The sequence below is a fragment of the Hypanus sabinus genome (genome assembly GCF_030144855.1).
Source record: "Hypanus sabinus isolate sHypSab1 chromosome Y unlocalized genomic scaffold, sHypSab1.hap1 SUPER_Y_unloc_11, whole genome shotgun sequence".
In the NCBI taxonomy this organism is placed as follows: domain Eukaryota; kingdom Metazoa; phylum Chordata; class Chondrichthyes; order Myliobatiformes; family Dasyatidae; genus Hypanus; species Hypanus sabinus.
Genome location: NW_026779012.1, coordinates 750,268 through 769,704, shown reverse-complemented (window position 1 = coordinate 769,704; position 19,437 = coordinate 750,268). Strand labels below are relative to the sequence as shown.

The 19,437-nt window shown below is 40.0% G+C and overlaps 1 protein-coding gene across 5 annotated transcripts in view; it reads right to left on the bottom strand.

Moving 5' to 3' along the window:
• Nucleotides 1–4,150: 4,150 nt before the first annotated feature.
• LOC132386010 (F-box/LRR-repeat protein 20-like) overlaps nt 4,151–19,437 on the bottom strand; it is a 434,516-nt gene continuing 419,229 nt past the window's right edge. For all 5 annotated transcript variants that reach the window (XM_059958260.1, XM_059958261.1, XM_059958262.1 and 2 more), the window contains 3 exons: nt 12,399–12,455; nt 11,029–11,241; nt 4,151–5,637 (listed from right to left, as the gene is read on the bottom strand). In XM_059958260.1, the coding sequence (XP_059814243.1) occupies nt 5,530–5,637; nt 11,029–11,241; nt 12,399–12,455 (378 nt within the window). In that variant the 3' untranslated portion in view covers nt 4,151–5,529. The remainder of the gene's footprint in view (nt 5,638–11,028; nt 11,242–12,398; nt 12,456–19,437) is intronic.

The following is a 19,437-nucleotide window of genomic DNA, read 5'->3' as shown; positions in this document are numbered from 1 at the left end:
AGTTCTGGTCGCCTCAGTATAGGAAGGATGTGGAAGCATTGGAAAGGGTACAGAGGAGATTTACCAGGATGCTGCCTGGTTTTGAGAGTATGGATTATGATCAGAGATTAAGGGAGATAGGGCTTTACTCTTTGGAGAAAAGGAGGATAAGAGGAGACATGATAGAGGTGTACAAGATATTAAGAGGAATAGACAAAGTGGACAGCCAGCGCCTCTTCCCCAGGGCACCACTGCCCAGTACAAGAGGACATGGCTTTAAGATAAGGGGAGGGAAGTTCAAGGAGGATATTAGAGGAAAGTTTTTTACTCAGAGAGTGGTTGGTGTGTGGAATGCACTGCCTGAGTCAGTGAGGGAGGCAGATACACTGGTGAAATTTAAGCGACTATTAGATAGGTAAATGGAGGAAATTAAGGTGGGGGGTTATACGTGAGGCAGGATCTGAGGGTTGGCACAACATTGTGGGCCGAAGGGCCTGTTATGTGCTGTACCATTCTATGTTCTATGTTCTAAAGATGATATCTCAGAGCAATTGCAGGTTGAGTCCATGGAAGAAAGGCAAATGCAATGTTAGCATTCATATAAAAAAGGACTAGGATTTAAAAGCAAGGATGTAATATTGAGACTTTAGAAAGCACTGGTCAAGCCTCAATTGCAGTATTGTGAGCAGTTTTGGGTCCCTTATGATAGAAAGGATTGGTTGAAACTGGAGAGGGTTTAAAGGAGGTTTAAGAAAGATTCTAGGATTGAATGGCTTTTGAGATGAAGAGCAGTTGATCGTTCTTGGCCTACATTTCCTGGAATTCAGAAGAGTGAGGGGTGACCTCACAGAAACCTATTGAATGGTGAAAGGCCTTGACAGATTGGATGTAGAGGGGATGTTTCCTATGATAGGAGAGTCTAAGAGCAGAAGACACAACTTCAGAATAGAGAGGCATCCTTTTAGAACTGAAAAGAAGAATTTTTTTTTAACCAGATAGTGGTACATCTGTGGAATTCTTTGCTACACAACAGCTGCTGAGGCAAATCTTCACATTTTAAGCTGGAGGCTGATACATTCTTGTATACATTCTTATCTTATGGTCTAAATTAAAAGGAAACCTCTACAACAGTGATTAATGATGTCAGATGAAAAATTAAGCTTTTCACCTTTTTTTCATTAATCCCATTGGTACATATGTTAATAGGTAAGTTACTTAGTTATTATCTTTTTGTGTATTTAACCTGCGTATTTTTAAGAAAGCGGGACTGTGTTCAATAACTTGCTCATATTCCATGGCATGTCTCATTCTCTAATATACAGATAAAGGGAGAGTGATACTTCGTAAATTGCAGGCACCAGTCACTCAGTTTTAAGTGGGGTTCTACAATGTATTTAGTTTCTAATATTATTTCATTGGTTTCAATGGAACTTAATTCTTTTAGAAGAATCCAATGAACACCCTCTACAAAGCGTAAACTTAGCATGTGACTGGACAGATTACCATCTTAACAAGAACAATTCTGCAGATGCTGGAAATCCAAAACAATACATACAAAATGCTGGAGGAACTCAGCAGATCAGGCTGCAAACATGGAAATGAACAAACTGTTGATGTTTCATGCCAAGACCCTGCTGAAGAGAGATATGTGCCTTTGCATTCAGAGGAACTTGAATAAAATTGGAGTAAGGGGAATTATGAGGCTATCAGGCAGGAAATTGAGGCTTAAATTGGAAACAGATGTTCTCAAGGAAAAGTAAGAAAGAAATGTGGCAAATATTCAGAGGATATTTATGTAGAGCTCTGTTTGTATACATTCCAATGAGACAGGGAATTTATGGTAGGGTACAGGAACCATGGTGTACAAAGGCTGTAATAAATCTAGTCAAGAAGAAAAGCTTACAAAAGGTTCAGAGAATTGGATAATGTTAGAGAGCTAGAAGATTATAAGGCTACCAGGAAGGAGCTTAAGAAGGAAATTAGGAGAGCCAGAAGGGGCCATGAGAAGGCCTTGCTGAGCAGGATTAAGAAAAACCCCAAGGCACTCTACAAGTATGTGAAGAGCAAGAAGATAAGATGTGAGAGAATAGGATCTATCAAATGTGACAGTGGGAAAGTTTGTATGGAACCAGAGGAAATAGCAGAGTAACTTAATAAATACTTTACTTCAGTATTCACTATGGAAAAGTATCTTCGTGATTGTAATGATGACTTGCAGTAGACTGAAAAACTTGAGCAGGTAGATATTAAGAAAGAGGATTTGGAAAGCATCAAGTTGGATAAGTTGCTGGCACTACATGAAATGTACCCCAGGCTACTGCGGGAGGCAAGGGAGGAGATTGCTGAGATTGATATTTGCATCATCAGTGGGGTCAGGACAGGTTCCAGAGAATTGGAGGGTTGCAGATGTTGTTCCTTTATTCAAGAAAGGGAGTAGAGATAGCCCAGAAAATTATAGACCAGTGAATCTTACCTCAGTGGTTGGTAAGTTGATGGAGAAGATCCTGAGAGACAGGATTTATGAACATTTGGAGAGGTATAATATGATTAGGAGTAGTCAGCATGGCTTTGTAAAGGGCAGGTCGTGCCTTATGAACCTGATTGAATTTTTTGAGGATGTGACTAAACACGTTGATGAAGGAAGAGCAGTAGATGTAGTGTACATGGATTTCAGCAAGGCATTTAACAAGGAACCCCATGCAAGGCTTATTGAGAAAATAAGGAGGCATGGGATCGAAGGGGATACTGCTTTGTGGATTCAGAACTGGCTTGCCCACAGAAGGCAGAGAGTGGTAGATAGGTCATATTCTGCAAGGAGGTCAGTTACCAGTGGGGTGCCTTAGGGATCGGTTCTGGGACCCTTACTCTTTGTGATTTTTATCAATGACCTGGATGAGAAAGTGGAGGGATGGGTTAGTAAGTTTGTTGATGACACAAAGGTTGGGGGTGTTGTGGATAGTGTGGAGGGCTGTTAGAGATTACAGCAGGACATTGATAGGATGCAAAACTGGGCTGAGAAGTGGCAGATGGAGTTCAACCCAGATAAGTGTGAAGTGGTTCGTTTTGGTAGGTCAAGTATGAAAGCGGAATATAGTATTAATGGTAAGAGTCTCCTGGCAGTGTGGAGGATCAGAGGGATCCTGGAGTCCGAGTCCATAGGATGCTCAAAGTAGCCATGCAGGTTGACTCTGTGGTTAAAAAGGCATACGGTGTATTGGCCTTCATCAATTGTGGAATTGAATTTAGGAGCCGTGAGGTAATGTTGCAGTTATATAGGACCCAGGTCAAATCCCACTTGATATACTGTGGTCAGTTCTAGTCACCTCACGACAGGAAGGATGTGGAAACCATAGAAAGGGTACAGAGGAGATTTACAAGGATGTTACCTGTATTGGGGAGCATGCCTAATGAGAATAGATTGAGCGAACTCGGCATTTTCTCCTTGGAGCAAAGGAGGATGAAAGGTGACCTGATAGAGGTTTATAAGATGATGAGTGACATTGATCGTGTAGATAGTCAGAGGCTTTTTCCCAGGGCTGAAATGAGAAGCACGAGAGGACACAGGTTTAAGGTTGTGGGGAGTAGGTACAGAGGCGATGTCAGGGGTAAGTTTTTTACTCAGAGTGGTGAGTGCGTGGAATGGGCTGCCGACAACGGTGGTGGAGGTGGATACGATAGGGTCTTTCAAGAGGCTTTTAGATAGGTACATGGAGCTTAGTAAAATAGAGGGCTATAGGTAAGCCTAGTAATTTCTAAAGTAGGGACATGTTCGGCACAACTTTGTGGGTCAAAGGGCTTGTATTGTGCCGTAGGTTTTCTATGTTTCTAAAATGACAATGATTACAGAGCCACCTGATATAAACTAGAAAGCCTTAAATAGAGAGAAGGCTCCAACAATTAAATCTCCAAAGACCAGCATAAATCTCATATCTTTTTATAACCTCATCTCAAAATGATCCCTTCAGGTTGAAATATTTAAGGCTCAATGGCAAAAGATCAAAAAAAAAGATAAATGTTAAAAATTCACTTATCAATGAACATTTTCAAGATTAATACATTACAAATTCAAAACTAATCTCAGAACTTCAAGCAAGTTTCCACAAACTCAGTATAAAATAGAAAGCATGAATACAAGGATAAAATTACAAAACTTACTTTTGTTCTCATTTTTTCCCACCTCTAAAATTAAAAAATTTAAAACATACACTCACTTACAATTTTCACATTTTAATTTTTAACATTTATTTCCAGCCCTTCAACACCTCGCTTGTGAGAACAGAACTTGTACACATTGGTAAGTTCATAGTGTTTTATCTGCAACAAGATAGGGACTGTTTACTAGGTTACAGAGAATGAGAAAGGCAGATGAGAGAAGTGCTAGAATTTCATATCTGAATTATTTTGAACTGCAGAAACCACTGATCACTTCTGATACTCTGAACCAAGTGAAGAAATGACACAGTGAAGCACACAAGGTTAAGATGCATCAGCAACTGACTGTATTGCACAATAAGTTAACAGGACTTAAAAAATATCCACCCATTTTTGTAAACAAACAAAAGAGAAAACTAATCAGTTCTCCAATGGTTCAAGCATGTTTATCCAATAAAGTATAATTCCCCATCATTACAAAGTCTATCAATGATAGCCAATTATATAATTAGCTTCAGCTAAACAATCACTGAAGGGAATTTCAACTTGGATTCATTTCTATCCATCAATTCAATCTAACTGTGACAACTGAAAATGGAACTGTGACAGAATGCACCATATTGCACTACATCCACCCAAGTCCTTATCACACTCAAAGCAGTAATGTCATCACATTGTCAAGCTCACACAGCAACAGTGGACAATCAAGTATGGTATTGAAGGCATCCATTACCACAAAGAACCACACTCTATGTGTTCAGATGGAGAGACAATTGACCCAAACATTTCACAAGAAACAAATAAATCAACTTGCCAGTGTAGGAATCATGCTGCAATGCAGGACAGTAGCACAGGATAGCTGTGCAAGGTAGGAAAAATTGGGAGCTGCATAGCCTAAAATACTATCTGATGGCCTCTTTTCTGTGAAAGGAATGACTGATATGCTGTGGTTTTGACCAAGAATAAATTCTTGTGCAAAACTTTTACAAGACAATGTACCCACAATTCCATATTATGATTTTCTCCCTTTTCCATGTAGAAAATAAGTGGGAAAAGTAAATGTGGTTATTTCTCAAATTACTTGTGGGCTGCTGGATTGCAATGTATCTTTAAGAAGTGGTATGCAAAGATTTTAAATGGAAATTAATTTTTCTTAAATCCAAAAAAACTAATTTACCATGTTCCTGGGAAAACCTCAGTTGAATTATACAATGACAGAACTAATACATATCTGCACCCATGGACATGGTATCACTGGTGCTGCCTGGTAACCATATGATCGGTCATAGCCACAGTGATCGGAAAGCCCTTACTGTACAGTCTCACAACACACCAGGATTCACCACTGATGACACCTCAATTTTAATGCTATTTAAATAGATCTTAGTAAAATAGATGTCATAAGACAATACAGCATTTGCAGAAACGCTGGCGACCACCGCTTACTGACGCAGGAGGTGTAACTGGAGCGAAGTAGGCATGGACTTTGATGTTGGGTAAGTGTGTCTGCAATTAAAAAAGAAAGGGACAGATCAAACTGTGCCTAAATCAGACAAACTTATCCTACACATATCCTGTAACATTCAAAGTTAATAAAGATGCAGCATCCATATTCTGTACTCATTGCTACAATCAGATTGGAGCTGTGGGAGTCTGAGACAATCATTCATCATTCTAGAAACAGTGCCTTCCCTCTGCCATCAACTTTCTGAATGGACAATGAAACGATTGGCACTGTTTACTCAGTTCCTCCAGCACTTAGTGTGTATTACTCGGGATTTCAAGCAGCTGCAGAGTCTCAAACACGAGGAAATCTGCAGATGCTGTAAATTCAAACACACACAAAATGCTGGTGGAATGCAGCAGGCCAGGCAGCATCTATAGGGAGAAGTACAGTTAACAATTCAGGCCAAGATCCTGTAGTCTCTTGTGTTTATGAACACCAACACACTCTCTTTTCTCTCTTTTTATATTATTTAATATTTATATATAGTTCTTACTAATATTTATTGTTTATTTTACATATTGCACTGTATGGCTCCCGCAAAAAACAATTTTCTTGTGATAAAAAGCATAATTCTGATTCATTTATACACCATAATCATTGTTAAAACTTAACTAGCAGTAAAGTATATAAACTTCTTTACAGAAGTTTAGATTACTGAGCTCAGAACCTCTTTCATAAGCTTTTGTGTAACAGAATCTCATGTAGATAGGGTGGTGAAGAGGGCTTTTGGAACGCTGGCCTTTATAAATCAAAGCATTGAGTACAGAAGTTGGGATGTAATGCTAAAGTACAAGGCATTGGTAAGGCCAAATTTGGAATATTGTGTGCAGTTCTGGTCACCGAATTATAGGAAAGATATCAATAGAGAGAGTGCAGAGACGATTTACTAGGATGTTACCTGGGTTTCAGCAATTAAGTTACAGAGAAAGGTTGAACAAGTTAGGTCTCTATTCATTGGAGCGTAGAAGGTTGAGGGGGGATTTGATCGAGGTATTTAAAATTTTGAGAGGGATAGATAGAGTTGACGTGAACAGGCTGTTTCCATTGAGAGTAGGGGAGATTCAAACTAGAGGACATGATTTGAGAGTTAGGGGGCAGAAGTTTAAGGGAAACACGAGGGGGTATTTCTTTACTCAAAGAGTGATAGCTGTGTGGAATGAGCTTCCTGTAGAAGTAGTAGAGGCCAGTTCAGTTGTGTCATTTAAGGTAAAATTGGATAGGTATATGTACAGGAAAGGAGTGGAGGGTTATGGGCTGAGTGCGGGTAGGTGGGACTAGGTGAGATTAAGGGTTCGGCATGGACTAGGAGGGCCAAGATGGCCTGATTCCGTGCTGTGATTGTTATATGGTTATATGTTATATGGTTAGAATGCTAGATTATGGGTTTAGATCACAAAACCCATTGCTGGACCGTGGAAAATGAAGGCAATATCTTAAAAGAGCTCATAACCTCTAGTTTCCTTATTCTGAAGTCGATGATCAGTTCCTTGGACTTGCTCACAATCAGAGTTTATTGCTGTAGCACTACTCAGCCAGATTTTTGATCTCCTTAACAAATGCTTACACTTCCTACTCATGTGCCTATCCAAACCTCTCTTTAATGTTAGAAATGAATCCGCATTTACCATTTCCACTGCATTCTCTTCCACGTGCACACTACCCTCCAATGATGAAGATTCCCTTCAGGGCCCCTTAAAAATTTCATCTTTCTCTCTAAACCACAGAACTATAGAACATTACAGAACAGAAACAGGCCTTTTGGCCCTTTTTGGCTGTGATGAACCATTTTCTGCCTAGTAAACACAGAGTACACTGCAGATGCTGTGGTCAAATGAAGACACACAAAAAAGCTGGGTGAACTCAGCAGGTCGGGCAGCATCCGTTGAAAGGAGCAGACAACGTTTCGGGCCAAGACCCTTCATCAGGACTGAAGAAGGAGGGGGCAGGGGCCCTAAAAAGAAGGTAGAGGGAGGTGCAGGTGAAAAACCAATCTGAGGGAAGATCAAGGGTTGGGAGAGGGGATAGGTGAAGAAGGAATGTAAGGGGAAAGCACTATGGGTAGTAGAAGAAGGCAGAATCATGAGAGAGGTGATAGGCAGCTGGAAGAGGAGATGGAGTGAAAGTGGGATGGGGGAAGGGAGAGGGAGGAAATTACCGGAAGTTGGAGAATTCGATGTTCACACCAAGGGGCTGGAGTCTACCCAGACGGTATATGAGACGTTGTTCCTCCAATCGGAGTTTGGCCTCATCGTGGCAGTAAAGGAGTCCATGTACTGACATATCCAAATGGGAATATGAAGCTGAGTTGAGGTGAATGGCAACCAGAAGATCCTGTCCGTTGTGGCAAACAGAGCATAGGTGCTCGACAAAAATGCTATCCTCTTCTCACAATTCCTCCGTCTCTGCCGCATCTGCTCTCAGGATGAGGCTTTTCATTCCAGGACGAAGATGTCTTCCTTTTTTAAACAAAGGGGCTTCCCTTCTTCCACCATCAACTCTGCTCTCAAACGCATCTCTCCCATTTCCCGCACATCTGCCCTCATCCCATCCACCTGTAACCCCACTCGGGATAGGGTTCCCCTTGTCCTCACCTACCACCCCACCAGCCTCCGGGTCCAACGTATAATTCTCCAAAACTTCCATCACCTCCGACGAGATCCCACTACCAAGCACATCTTTCCCTCCCCCCCCCTTTCTGCTTTCCACAGGGATCGCTCCCTACGTGACTCCCTTGTCCACTCATCCCCCCCACCCCAGTCCCTTCCCACCGATCTCCCTCCTGGCACTTATCCTTGTAATTGGAACAAGTGCTACACCTGCCCTTACACTTCCTCCCTCACCACCATTCAGGGCCCCAGACAGTCCTTCCAGGTGAGGCGACTCTTCACCTGTGAGTCGGCTGGTGTGGTATACTGTGTCCGGTACTCCCGGTGTGGCCTTTTATATATTGGTGAGACCCGGGGCAGACTGGGAGACCGTTTCGCTGAACACCTACGCTCGGTCCGCCAGAGAAAGCAGGATCTCCCAGTGGCCACACATTTTAATTCCACGTCCCATTCCCATTCTGATATGTCTATGCATGGCCTCCTCTACTGTCGAGATGAAGCCACACTCAGGTTGGAGGAACAACACCAGCTGGGTAGCCGCCAACCTGATGGCATGAACATTGACTTCTCCAACTTCCCCTTCTCACCCCATCTCTGATATATTTAGCTGTTTTTTTTCTCTCTCGCTGCCCATCACTCTGCCTGTTCTCCATCTCCCTCTAGTGCTCCCCCCACCTTTCTTTCTCCCTAGGCCTCCCGTCCCATGATCCTTTCCCTTCTCCAGCTCTGTATCACTTTTGCCAATCAACTTTCCAGCTCTTAGCTTCATCCCACACCCCCCAGGTCTTCTATCATTTTGCATTTCTACCCCCCCCCCACTACTTTCAAATCTCTTACTATCTCTTCTTTCGGTTAGTCCTGATGAAGGGTCTCGGCCCGAAACGTCAACAGTGCTTCTTTCTTTTGATGCTGCCTGGCCTGCTGTGGTCCACCAGCATTTTGTGTGTGATGAGTGATTTTCCAGCAACTGCAGATTTCCTCCTGTTTGCTATTTAATCGCTCAGTTATTTTTTCTCTCTCCTATCTTTGCCATTTACCATTCTTTGTAAATTCTATCTAGAACTTCCATCCAATTGATAGCTTTTGATTCTCATTAACATATCCAAATGACATTCATCTAAACAGTTTCTCAGCTTGTTTTTGAGTTGATTCATTAGGCTAAAACCTCAATCACAGACCTTACTAGACGTAAGAAAGGTTCCCCCAATGTCCATCAACGGTGCAAGGTCACAAAATTGTTAATTTTAAAGTACAAATACCACCATTTGAGCAAAGTTTGAAATCTGTTTGGATTTAATTTTTTCTTGCACGTAAAATTTGAAATCATTAAACTAATTATTACAGTATTTTTTAGCTAGAAAATCATAATATTTTAGACATAAGGCATTAACTTGTTTATCGCCAAATGTGAAGTCACAATCTGTAATTGTGGAGAAATCAAAAGCTGACCATTCTTGTACCTCATCTTCAGGAAACATTTCTTCTGAATGCAAAGACAATTTATAAAAGTCAACAGTGAACTTTTGTATCTACTGTGCCATTTTCTTCATGTTGTTGGCTTAGCAAAACTTTAACTTAGTCACTCCACGAAACATGGTCTCCCAGATACTGAACTTTAGTTTCCAGAAATTCAAACACATAATTTTTGCTTTGCAAGCTATCTGGGAGTTGAACATACTTTTCTATTTGTTCATTAATTTGATGAACTGAATTTAAAGGGTCACTCATTTTAACAGCTAACAACATACTGTCGATAAGAATTTTGATCTCCTCAGGGTTTGATCGTTTTCGCTCTTGCTCATCTGCACTCAACTGTAACATGCATAGCACTCCTGTAATGGGTAACGACAGGTTCTGTTGCCTGAGCTTTTGTACACCGTCCAAATGCAACTTACTTGCCAAATGACGCCTCAAAATGTCAAGTTTCCAAATATCATCCCACTTCTTGCCACTAGCAAATTCTCCAGCAACTTTTGCATCACAACAATACAAACAGATAACTCCGGTTTCCAAATCATAATAAATATTTCTCATAGCTCATGACCTCATGAACTTCCGGTGTAGCAGTTTCTACTATTTTGTTAAGCCATTCAACTTTAAACTAATTTGCAGTTCTCCTGCACTTCACGCCCTTCATTTCTTTTGAATTCGACATAGAGAATCAATATTTTTTCAATTAAAACTTAGTAAGCTATCTACAGGATTTGAAACAGATCTTTGTAAACTTTACGACGTGAACACTGTCCACCAAAGATGGCTGTTGTCATGTTGCAGCTGTACAAACCGGAATGGGAAAGGTGAGGTGACGTAAATTGCGGTATTTGAAAAAGTGACTAACTAGTTAATAGAAATATTTAGCTATAAGATTATTTTCAGTAAATATAATTAATTACTACATTATTTTAGATAAGCAATCTTTAGTGTGCACATTAATTTCCTTTGTGCGCTGGCTGAAAAACGTGTGTGTGCACTCACAGCTTAGAGGTAACGTAATCTCCAAGTCCACTCTATCTAGTCATTTGAGTATTCAATAGGATTCAATGAGATCCTCTCATATTCTTCTAAACACATCTGTCACCATTTTGACCATTTTCATTTACATGGCTCACAGGTATTTGCAGCACACAGAACAGGAAAAAAACCCAATTAATTTAATTTAATCTGGAGCTACAACAACTGCAGTATATGTAAACAGCTGGAGATTGGTTTAGGACTCTAAAAATGGACAACACCAAGAATGAAATTAGTACAAGTCAATTGCCTTAAAGAGAAGAGCGCACTCACTCGAAGTCTCTTGATTCCAGCACGTGTTATCTGTTGGCAGTCATACAGCTCTATCCTCTCCAGACTGTGACAGTTCTTTAGGTATTCGAGTGAGGCATCTGTGATCAGTGGGCAATTGTCCAACTCGATCACTTCCAATCGGTCATGAGCACAGGCCCCATTCCCAAGGTGTCGGATACCATCATCAGTGATCAATTCACAGTGAGACAAACTCTGCAGAGGGGAGAACTGCACTGTAAACAATAACTTACATTCAGTGTCTTATTATATGTCTTATTATGAAATAGGCCTGGAAAACATATCAGTTGAAGGACTGGAAGTAAGCTTGGCCAAAGGAGCTGAGAGGAACTAGGGAATAGTGGAAAGACAGAAAGATTATGGAAGGGATTATGGAGAACAGAGATAAGGCAGAAAATGATGGGATAAGGCACACATATCCATAAAATTCCAGTAGATTTGGTCTAGTCTAAGATGTGGTATAGATGAGCAGAGCATGGTAAGGTAAGGATCAAATATTTAGTATTTGAATTTGTGGAATTTTGTTTTAATTGAAATTGGGGATTTGTTGTTCCACTAAATGGAGGTTTCCTGCAAAGGCTGCTTAAAATACTCTCCAAATATTTCATACTACTTTGCCTTCCAGTAGTTATCATTCAGAAAGGAGAAAAAGCACATTAAGCAGATAGTATATCCTAAAGCTCAGTAGCATAGAAAATCAGGGGCTATTACAGTAGAAACCACCATAGACAGGCATGTAATTATAAAGACAATTCACAAGAATGGCAGCAAATTGTGCATTTGATTAATAAAAATTGCAAAATTAAAGGGATGGCAAAAATAAATGCTGACTTCCTGATTTTTTTTAGATCATAGAACACTCAGCAACTGCAATTTTCTTTCCATTTAACCACAGATTTTGAAAAAGAATTGGAGGTGATGTTTCTGCTGATAGTATGTTTGATCTAAGCTAGACATTAATGACTAACTTAATAATTCTACAGAATACTTAAATGCATTTGGCTAGCTAGCTTGAAACATCAAAGGTATTTCAGAGGTTAGTCCTCTGTGTAGCTGTGTAGCAATCGGTAACTATTTCTTACCATAGGGAACCTAGAACAAGAGTACTAAGCACAAAATTAGAAATGGATTAAAAATATCAGGGATATTTTCATGAGTAGTACAAACCCAGAACCCATCATGTTCCTAAATATTACCAAGCCTGGATTCAAATGAAAAATTTCAAAACTGACACAAAGCTATCTGCGACACAAGAATTAATAAGGGCTATTGAACTCCTTTAGACATAAGCAGCCATAAACTCAACCATCCCCAGACTTGCCACAGTGAACACTTGCTCTGTTTCTACTCACCAACACTTGGATCCGTGGACAGTAAATAGAGAGCTGAATTAAAGTATTGTCTGTGATCTATCAGACAGAAAACAAAAAAAAAATGACTGCACATGGATTTACCAAAGGTTACTGCATCTGCTTTCAGACAACATTAATGATTCCAATAGTTATTTGCCAGGTGTTGAGGTACAAAGCGTAAGCTGTCCTCTGCAATAATTGGGTACTATAACCTGGTGCATTGGCATACAAAAGTTTGGGCAACCCGGTCAAAATTTCTGTTACAGTGAATAGCTAAACGAGTAAAAGATGACATGATTTCCAAAAAGGCATAAAGTTAAAGATAACACATAGCTTTAAAATTTTAAGCAAGGTTACTTTTTTATTTCCATCTTTTACAGTTTCAAAATAACAAAAAAGGAAAAGGGCCCGAAGCAAAAGTTTGGGCACCCTGCACGGTCAGTACTTAGTAACACCCGCTTTGGCAAGTATCACAGCTTGTAAATGCTTTCTGTAGCTAGTGAAGAGTCTTTCAATTCTTGTTTGGGGGTCCTTGCAAAATGCTTCCAGTTCTGTGAGTTTCTTGGGCTGTCTTGCATGCACTGTTCTTTTGAGGTCTATCCAGATTTTCAATGATGTTTAGGTCGGGGGACTGTGAGGGCCATGGCAAAACCTTCAGCTAGTGCCTCTTAAGATGTCCATTGTGGATTTTGAGGTGTGTTTAGGATCATTATCCTGTTGTAGAAGCCATCCTCTTTTCACCTTCAGCTTCTTTACAGACAGTGTGATGTTGGCTTACAGAATTTGCTGGTATTTAACTAAATTCATTCTTCCCTCTACCAGTGAAATGTTTCCCATGCCACTGGCTGCAACATAAGCCCAAAGCATGATCGATCCACCCCTCCCCATGCTTAACAGTTGGAGAGAGGTTCTTTTCATGAAGTTCTGCAACCTTCTTTCTTCAAACGTACTTTCACTCATTGAGGTCAAAAAGTTCTACTTCCACCTCATCAGTCCACAGGACTTATTTCTAAAATGCATCAGACTTGTTTAGATGTTCCTTTGCAAACATCTGACGCTGAATTTTGTGGTGAGGACACAGGAAAGGTTTTCTTTTGATGACTCTTCCATGAAGATCATATTTGTGCAGGTGTCGCTGCACAGTAGAACAGTGCACCACTACTCCAGAGTCTGCTAAATCTTCCTGAAGGTCTTTTGCAGCCAAATGGGGGGGGGGGGGGGGGTTTTGATTTGCCTTTCTAGCAATCCTACAAACAGTTCTCTCAGAAAGTTTTCTTGGTCTTCCAGACCTCAACTTGACCTCCACCGTTCTTGTTAACTGCCATTTCTTAATTACATAGCGAACTAAGGAAACAGGTAACTGAAAATTCTTTGCTATCTTCTTGTAGCCTTCTCATGCTCTGTGGGCATCATTTATTTTAATGTTCAGAGTGCTAGGCAGCTGCTTAGAGGAGCCCACGGCTGCTGATTGTTGGGAAAAGGTTTGAGGAGTCAGGGTATTTATAAAGCTTTGAAATTTGCATCACCTGGCCTTTCCTAATGATGATTATGAACAAGCCATAGCCCTAAGAAGCTAATAAAAGTCCGAGACCTTGGTAAAAGTTATCTGAGAGCTCAAATCTTTTAGGGTGCACAAACTTTTGCATGGAGCTCCTTTCCTTTTTTTCATTCTAAAATTGTACAAAACAAAAATACTACACTAATCTTGCTTAAAATGTTTAATCTTTAACTTTATGACTTTTGGAGATCAGTTCATCTTCTACTCACTTGACTATTCACAGTAACAGAAATTTTGACCAGGAGTGCCCAAACTTCTGCATGCCACTGTATATAAATTTTCATGCCTCAAAGTTATGATAGAAAAATGTTTTAACCTTACCTAAAAATGATTATACAGCCTAATTTGAGTATTGTGAGCAGCTCTAGTCAACTAGCTACAAGGAAGATGTAAACAGGTTGAAAGAATTTATAAGGTTGTTGCCAAATTATAAGGAAGGATTGAATATGTTAGGACTGTATTCTTTGGAATGTAGAAGACTGAGGAGATTTGCTAGAGTATACAGAACTATGTAGACAGGGTAAATGCAAGGAAGGTTCTTCCACTGAAGTTAGGTGGGACTACAACCTGAGGACATGGGTTAAGGGTAAAGGGTAGAGCTTACGGGGAACATGAAGGGAAACTTCCTCATTCAGAGGGCTGTGGAATGAGTTGTCAGCACAATTGGTGCATACAAACTTGATTTCAACGTTTAAGAAAAGTTTACATTGGTACATGGATTGTAGGGATATGGAAGGTGCAGGGTGATTGGAATAGGCTGTTTAAATGGTTCAGGCATGGACTAGATGGGCCAAAGATCCTGTTTCTGTGTAGTACATCTCTATGACTTTAACTTGCAGAGGGCTCTATTTCCAATTGTCATCCCTTAATGTCCACTATTCAGCAAATTTCCAGTTACAGGGGCCACACTTAACCATAGTTTAGCCTTGATGCCTCATATAGATGATAAATCAGGCTCCTGAAGAAAACAGAATAACTTGAGTCACAGATCAAAGACAGGAACCTAAATGAAAATGAGGCAAGACTCACCATCTTCAGCAAGATAAAGAGTGAAGAAATAAGACTGATTATTGTAAGGAATATATGACAAGCTGTAAATTCATTTAATAGCTTTATCACATAAATATATTTGGGGACAGCTTTTACCAACATCAAGGATAGCAGAAGTGATGTCTCAGATAACATCCATTATCAAGGATCCCCATCATCCGGGTTATACCCTATTTTCATTTCAGCCATTGAAACTACTTCTGCAACTTGATTTTTGAACATGGAAAACACTATCTTGGACTTGCTCTAAATTTTTACTAATATTGTTATGTTTAATTTTGTTTATTCTATTGTGTAGATTAAGTACAATTTTTGTTAATTTAGGTTTATGTAATTTATGCAATTATGTTTGTAATGTACAAAGGCTTTATGGCCTAAGAATTAGGTTATTTGTTGCTGCAAAGACTAATTTTCATGATATTTATATCCCATGCCCATTTATGTATCCCCAAGACATTAAACTTGAAAGAAATTATGGTCTATACACAGAGTATCTCATTATTCTACAGTTTCTTACTTAAGCATTTTTGCACTGATTATCTAGTTAGCTTTTTGTACCAAAATAATATATAACCAAAAATGTGATTTTTTTCTAATGAATATAAAATAAATTCCAAAAGCCTCTTTGTACTAAATAGATTGTTTTTCCATGGTATTTGTTTCAGTAATAGAGTAAAATGATTCATATTGTTTTTCAAAGTGAAATAGTACTGATCCCATAAACAAATGGGATTATCTCTGGAAAATGAACATAGTACTCTTAAAAAAATATGCTTAACCTTGCAGCAAAAAAAGCTATCTAATCTTCTTTGGATTCATTAGCCACTGGTCAAAAAGAACAAATGTATCCATACCAATAATTGTACTGCACTGCAAAATAGAAATAATCAGAGGGCGTAAATTCAGTATTTACAAATCTCCACAAATATCACTCAGTTTGCCAACTGTTTACTCTGCAATTGGGAGAGGTTGTGAACTTTAAAAAGGGAGATATGATAGTGTAACACAGGAAAAAGCTGCATGTCAGTAGGATCATCCTACATAAACAGTGCCATCAGACTTCTACAGCACTCTGTACTTCTGCATCGTAGCTGATTCCTAGTGTAACTGCCAGTAAATAATGTCTGATTCTCAGTGCCCTCAGACCTCTAGGGTATACTTATTGTACAAACCCCCATTCCCAGAAAAGTTGGGATATTTTCCAAAATGCAATAAAAACAAAAATCTGTGATATGTTAATTCACATGAACCTTTATTTAACTGACAAAAGTACAAAGAAAAGATTTTCAATAGTTTAACTGACCAACTTAATTGTATTTTGTAAATATACACAAATTTAGAATTTGATGGCTGCAACACACTCAACAAAAGTTGGGACAGAGGCATGTTTACCATTGTGTTACGCCATCTTTCCTTTTAATAACACTTTCTAATTGTTTTGGAACTGAGGATACTAATTGTAGTAGATTTGCAATTGGAAATTTTGTCCATTCTTGCTTAATATAAGACTTCAGCTGCTCAACAGTCCGTGGTCTCCGTTGTCTGATTCTCCTCTTCATTTTCAATAGGAGATAGATCTGGACTGGCAGCAGGCCAGTCAAGCACACACACTCTGTGTCTACAAAGCCACGTTGTTGTAGCCTGTGCAGAATGTGGCCTGGCATTGTCCTGCTGAAATAAGCATGGACGTCCCGGGAAGAGATGTCACCTTGATGGCAACATGTGTCTCTCTAAAATCCTAATATACGCCTCAGAGTCAATGGTACCTTCACATACATGCAACTCACCCATGCCGTGGGCACTGATGCACCCCTACACAATCACAGATGCTGGCTTTTGCACCTTTCGCTGTTAACAATCAGGATGGTCGTTTTCATCTTTGGCACGGAGAACTCGATGTCCATTTTTTCCGAAAACTAGCTGAAACGTGGACTCATCTGACCACAGCACATGGTTCCACAGTCTTTCAGTCCATCTGAGATGAGCTCAGGCCCAGAGAACCTGCCGTCGTTTCTGCATAGAGTTGATGTATGGCTTCCTCCTTGCGTAATACAGTTTCAAGTTGTATTTCTGGGTGCAGCGACGGACTGTGTTAAGTGACAATGGTTTTCCGAAGTACTCCAGAGCCCAGGTGGCTATAATTGTCACAGTAGCATGACGGTTTCTTAGGCAGTGCCACCTGAGGGCTTGGAGATTGCGTGCATTCAACAGTGGTTTCCGACCTTGCCCTTTACACAATGAAATGTCTCTGAATTCTCTGAATCATTTCATAATATTATGTACTATAGATGTTGAAAGACCTAAATTCTATGCAATCTTGTGTTGGGAAATGTTCCTTTTGAACTGACTAACAATTCTCTCACAAATTTTGGCACAAAGGGGTGAGCCACGACCCATCCTTGCTTGCAAAGACTGAGCCTTTGATGGACGCTACTTTTATACCCAGTCATGATACCTCACCTGCTACCAATTAGCCTGCTTAATGTGGAGTCTTCGAAACCGGTGTTACTTCAATATTCTGTGCACTTTTCAATCTTATTTTAACTCTGTCCCAACTTTTGTTGAGTGTGTTGCAGCCATCAGATTCTAAATTTGTGTATATTTACAAAATACAATTAAGTTGGTCCGTAAAACTATTGAAAAATCTATTCTTTGTACTTTTGTCAGTTAAGTAAAGGTTCACGTGAATTAACCTATCACAGAGTTTTGTTTTTATTGCATTTTAGAAAATATCCCAACTTTTCTGGAAATGGAGTTTGAATTTGTGATAACAGTATTTACGTTTAGTTTTCATTTGAGGTTCTGTGGCTAAAGTTGCAACGTCTAGAAATTGTGGACGAATTGGTAATCATTTTCCAATGTTCTATAGATTCAGGATCAATTCCTGAGGATGTTATCCTACTTTTTAAGAAAGGAGAGAGAGAGAGAAAATGGGGAATTATAGACCAGTTAGCCTGACATCAGTGGTGGGGAAGATGCTAGAGTCAATTATAAAAGATGAAATAACGTCACATTTGGATAGCAGTAACAGGATCGGTCCAAGTCAGCATGGATTTATGAAGGGAAATCATGCTTGACTAATCCTCTGGAATTTTTTGATGGTGTATTTATGAAAATGGACAAGGGAGAGCCAGTGGATGTAGTGTACCTGGACTTTCAGAAAGCCTTTGATAAGGTCCCATATAGGAGATTAGTGGGCAGAATTAAAGCACATGGTATTGGGGGTAGGGTACTCACATGGACAGAAGATTGGTTGGCAGACAGGAAACAGAGAGTAGGGATTAACAGGTCCTTTTCAGAATGGCAGGCAGTGACTAGTTGGGTACTGCAAGGCTCGGTGCTGGGACTGCAGCTATTTACAATATACATCAATTATTTAGATTAAGGGATTAAAAGTAACATTGGCAAATTTGCAGATGACACAAAACTGGATAGCAGTGTGAAATATGAGGAAGATGTTAGGAGAATGCAGGGTGACTTGGACAAGGTGGGTGAGTGGGCAGATGCAGTTTAATGTGGATAAATGTGAAGTTATCCACTTTGGTGGCAAGGACAGGAAGGCAGGTTACTATCTGAATGGTGTCAAGTTAGGAAAAGGGGAAGTACAGTGAGATCTAGGTGTCCTTGTTCTTCAGTTACTGAAAGTAAACATGCAGGTACAGCAGGCAGTGAAGAAAGCTAATGACATATTGGCTTTCATAACAAGGGGAGTTGAGTATAAGACCAAAGAGGTCCTTCTACAGTTGTACAGGGCACTGGTGAGACCACACCTGGAATATTGTGTTCAGTTTTGGTCTCCAAATTTGAGGAAGGACATTCTTGCTATTGAGGGAGTGCAGCGTAGGTTCACAAGGTTAATTCCTGGAATGGCGGGACTGTCATATGTTGAAAGATTGGAGCGACTGGGCTTGTATACATTGGAATTTAGAAGGATGAGAGGGGACCTGATTGAAACATATAAGATTATTAAGGGATTGGACACGCTAGAGGCTGGAAACATGTTCCCGATGTTGGGTGAGTCCAGAACAAGAGGCCACAGTTAAAGAATAAGGGGTAGGCCATTTAGAACAGATTTGAGGAAAAACTTTTTCCCCAGAGTGTTGTGGATCTGTGAAATGCTCTTCCTCAGAAGACAGCGGAGGCCAATTCTCTGGATGCTTTCAAGAGTTAGATAGAGCTCTTAAAAACAGCAGAGTCAAGGGATATGGGGAGAGGGCAGGAATGGGGTACTGATTGTGGATGATCAGCCATGATCACAGTGAATGGCGGTGCTGGCTCAAAGGGCTGAATGGCCTACTCTTGCATCTATTGTCTATTATTGTCTATTATCACAAACTCAATTATATAAAATGGATGATTTACATCACAATCCCGGCTGCGCAGAAAATGAACACAGTCCATTCCAGCATTACATTATGAAACAAATGATAG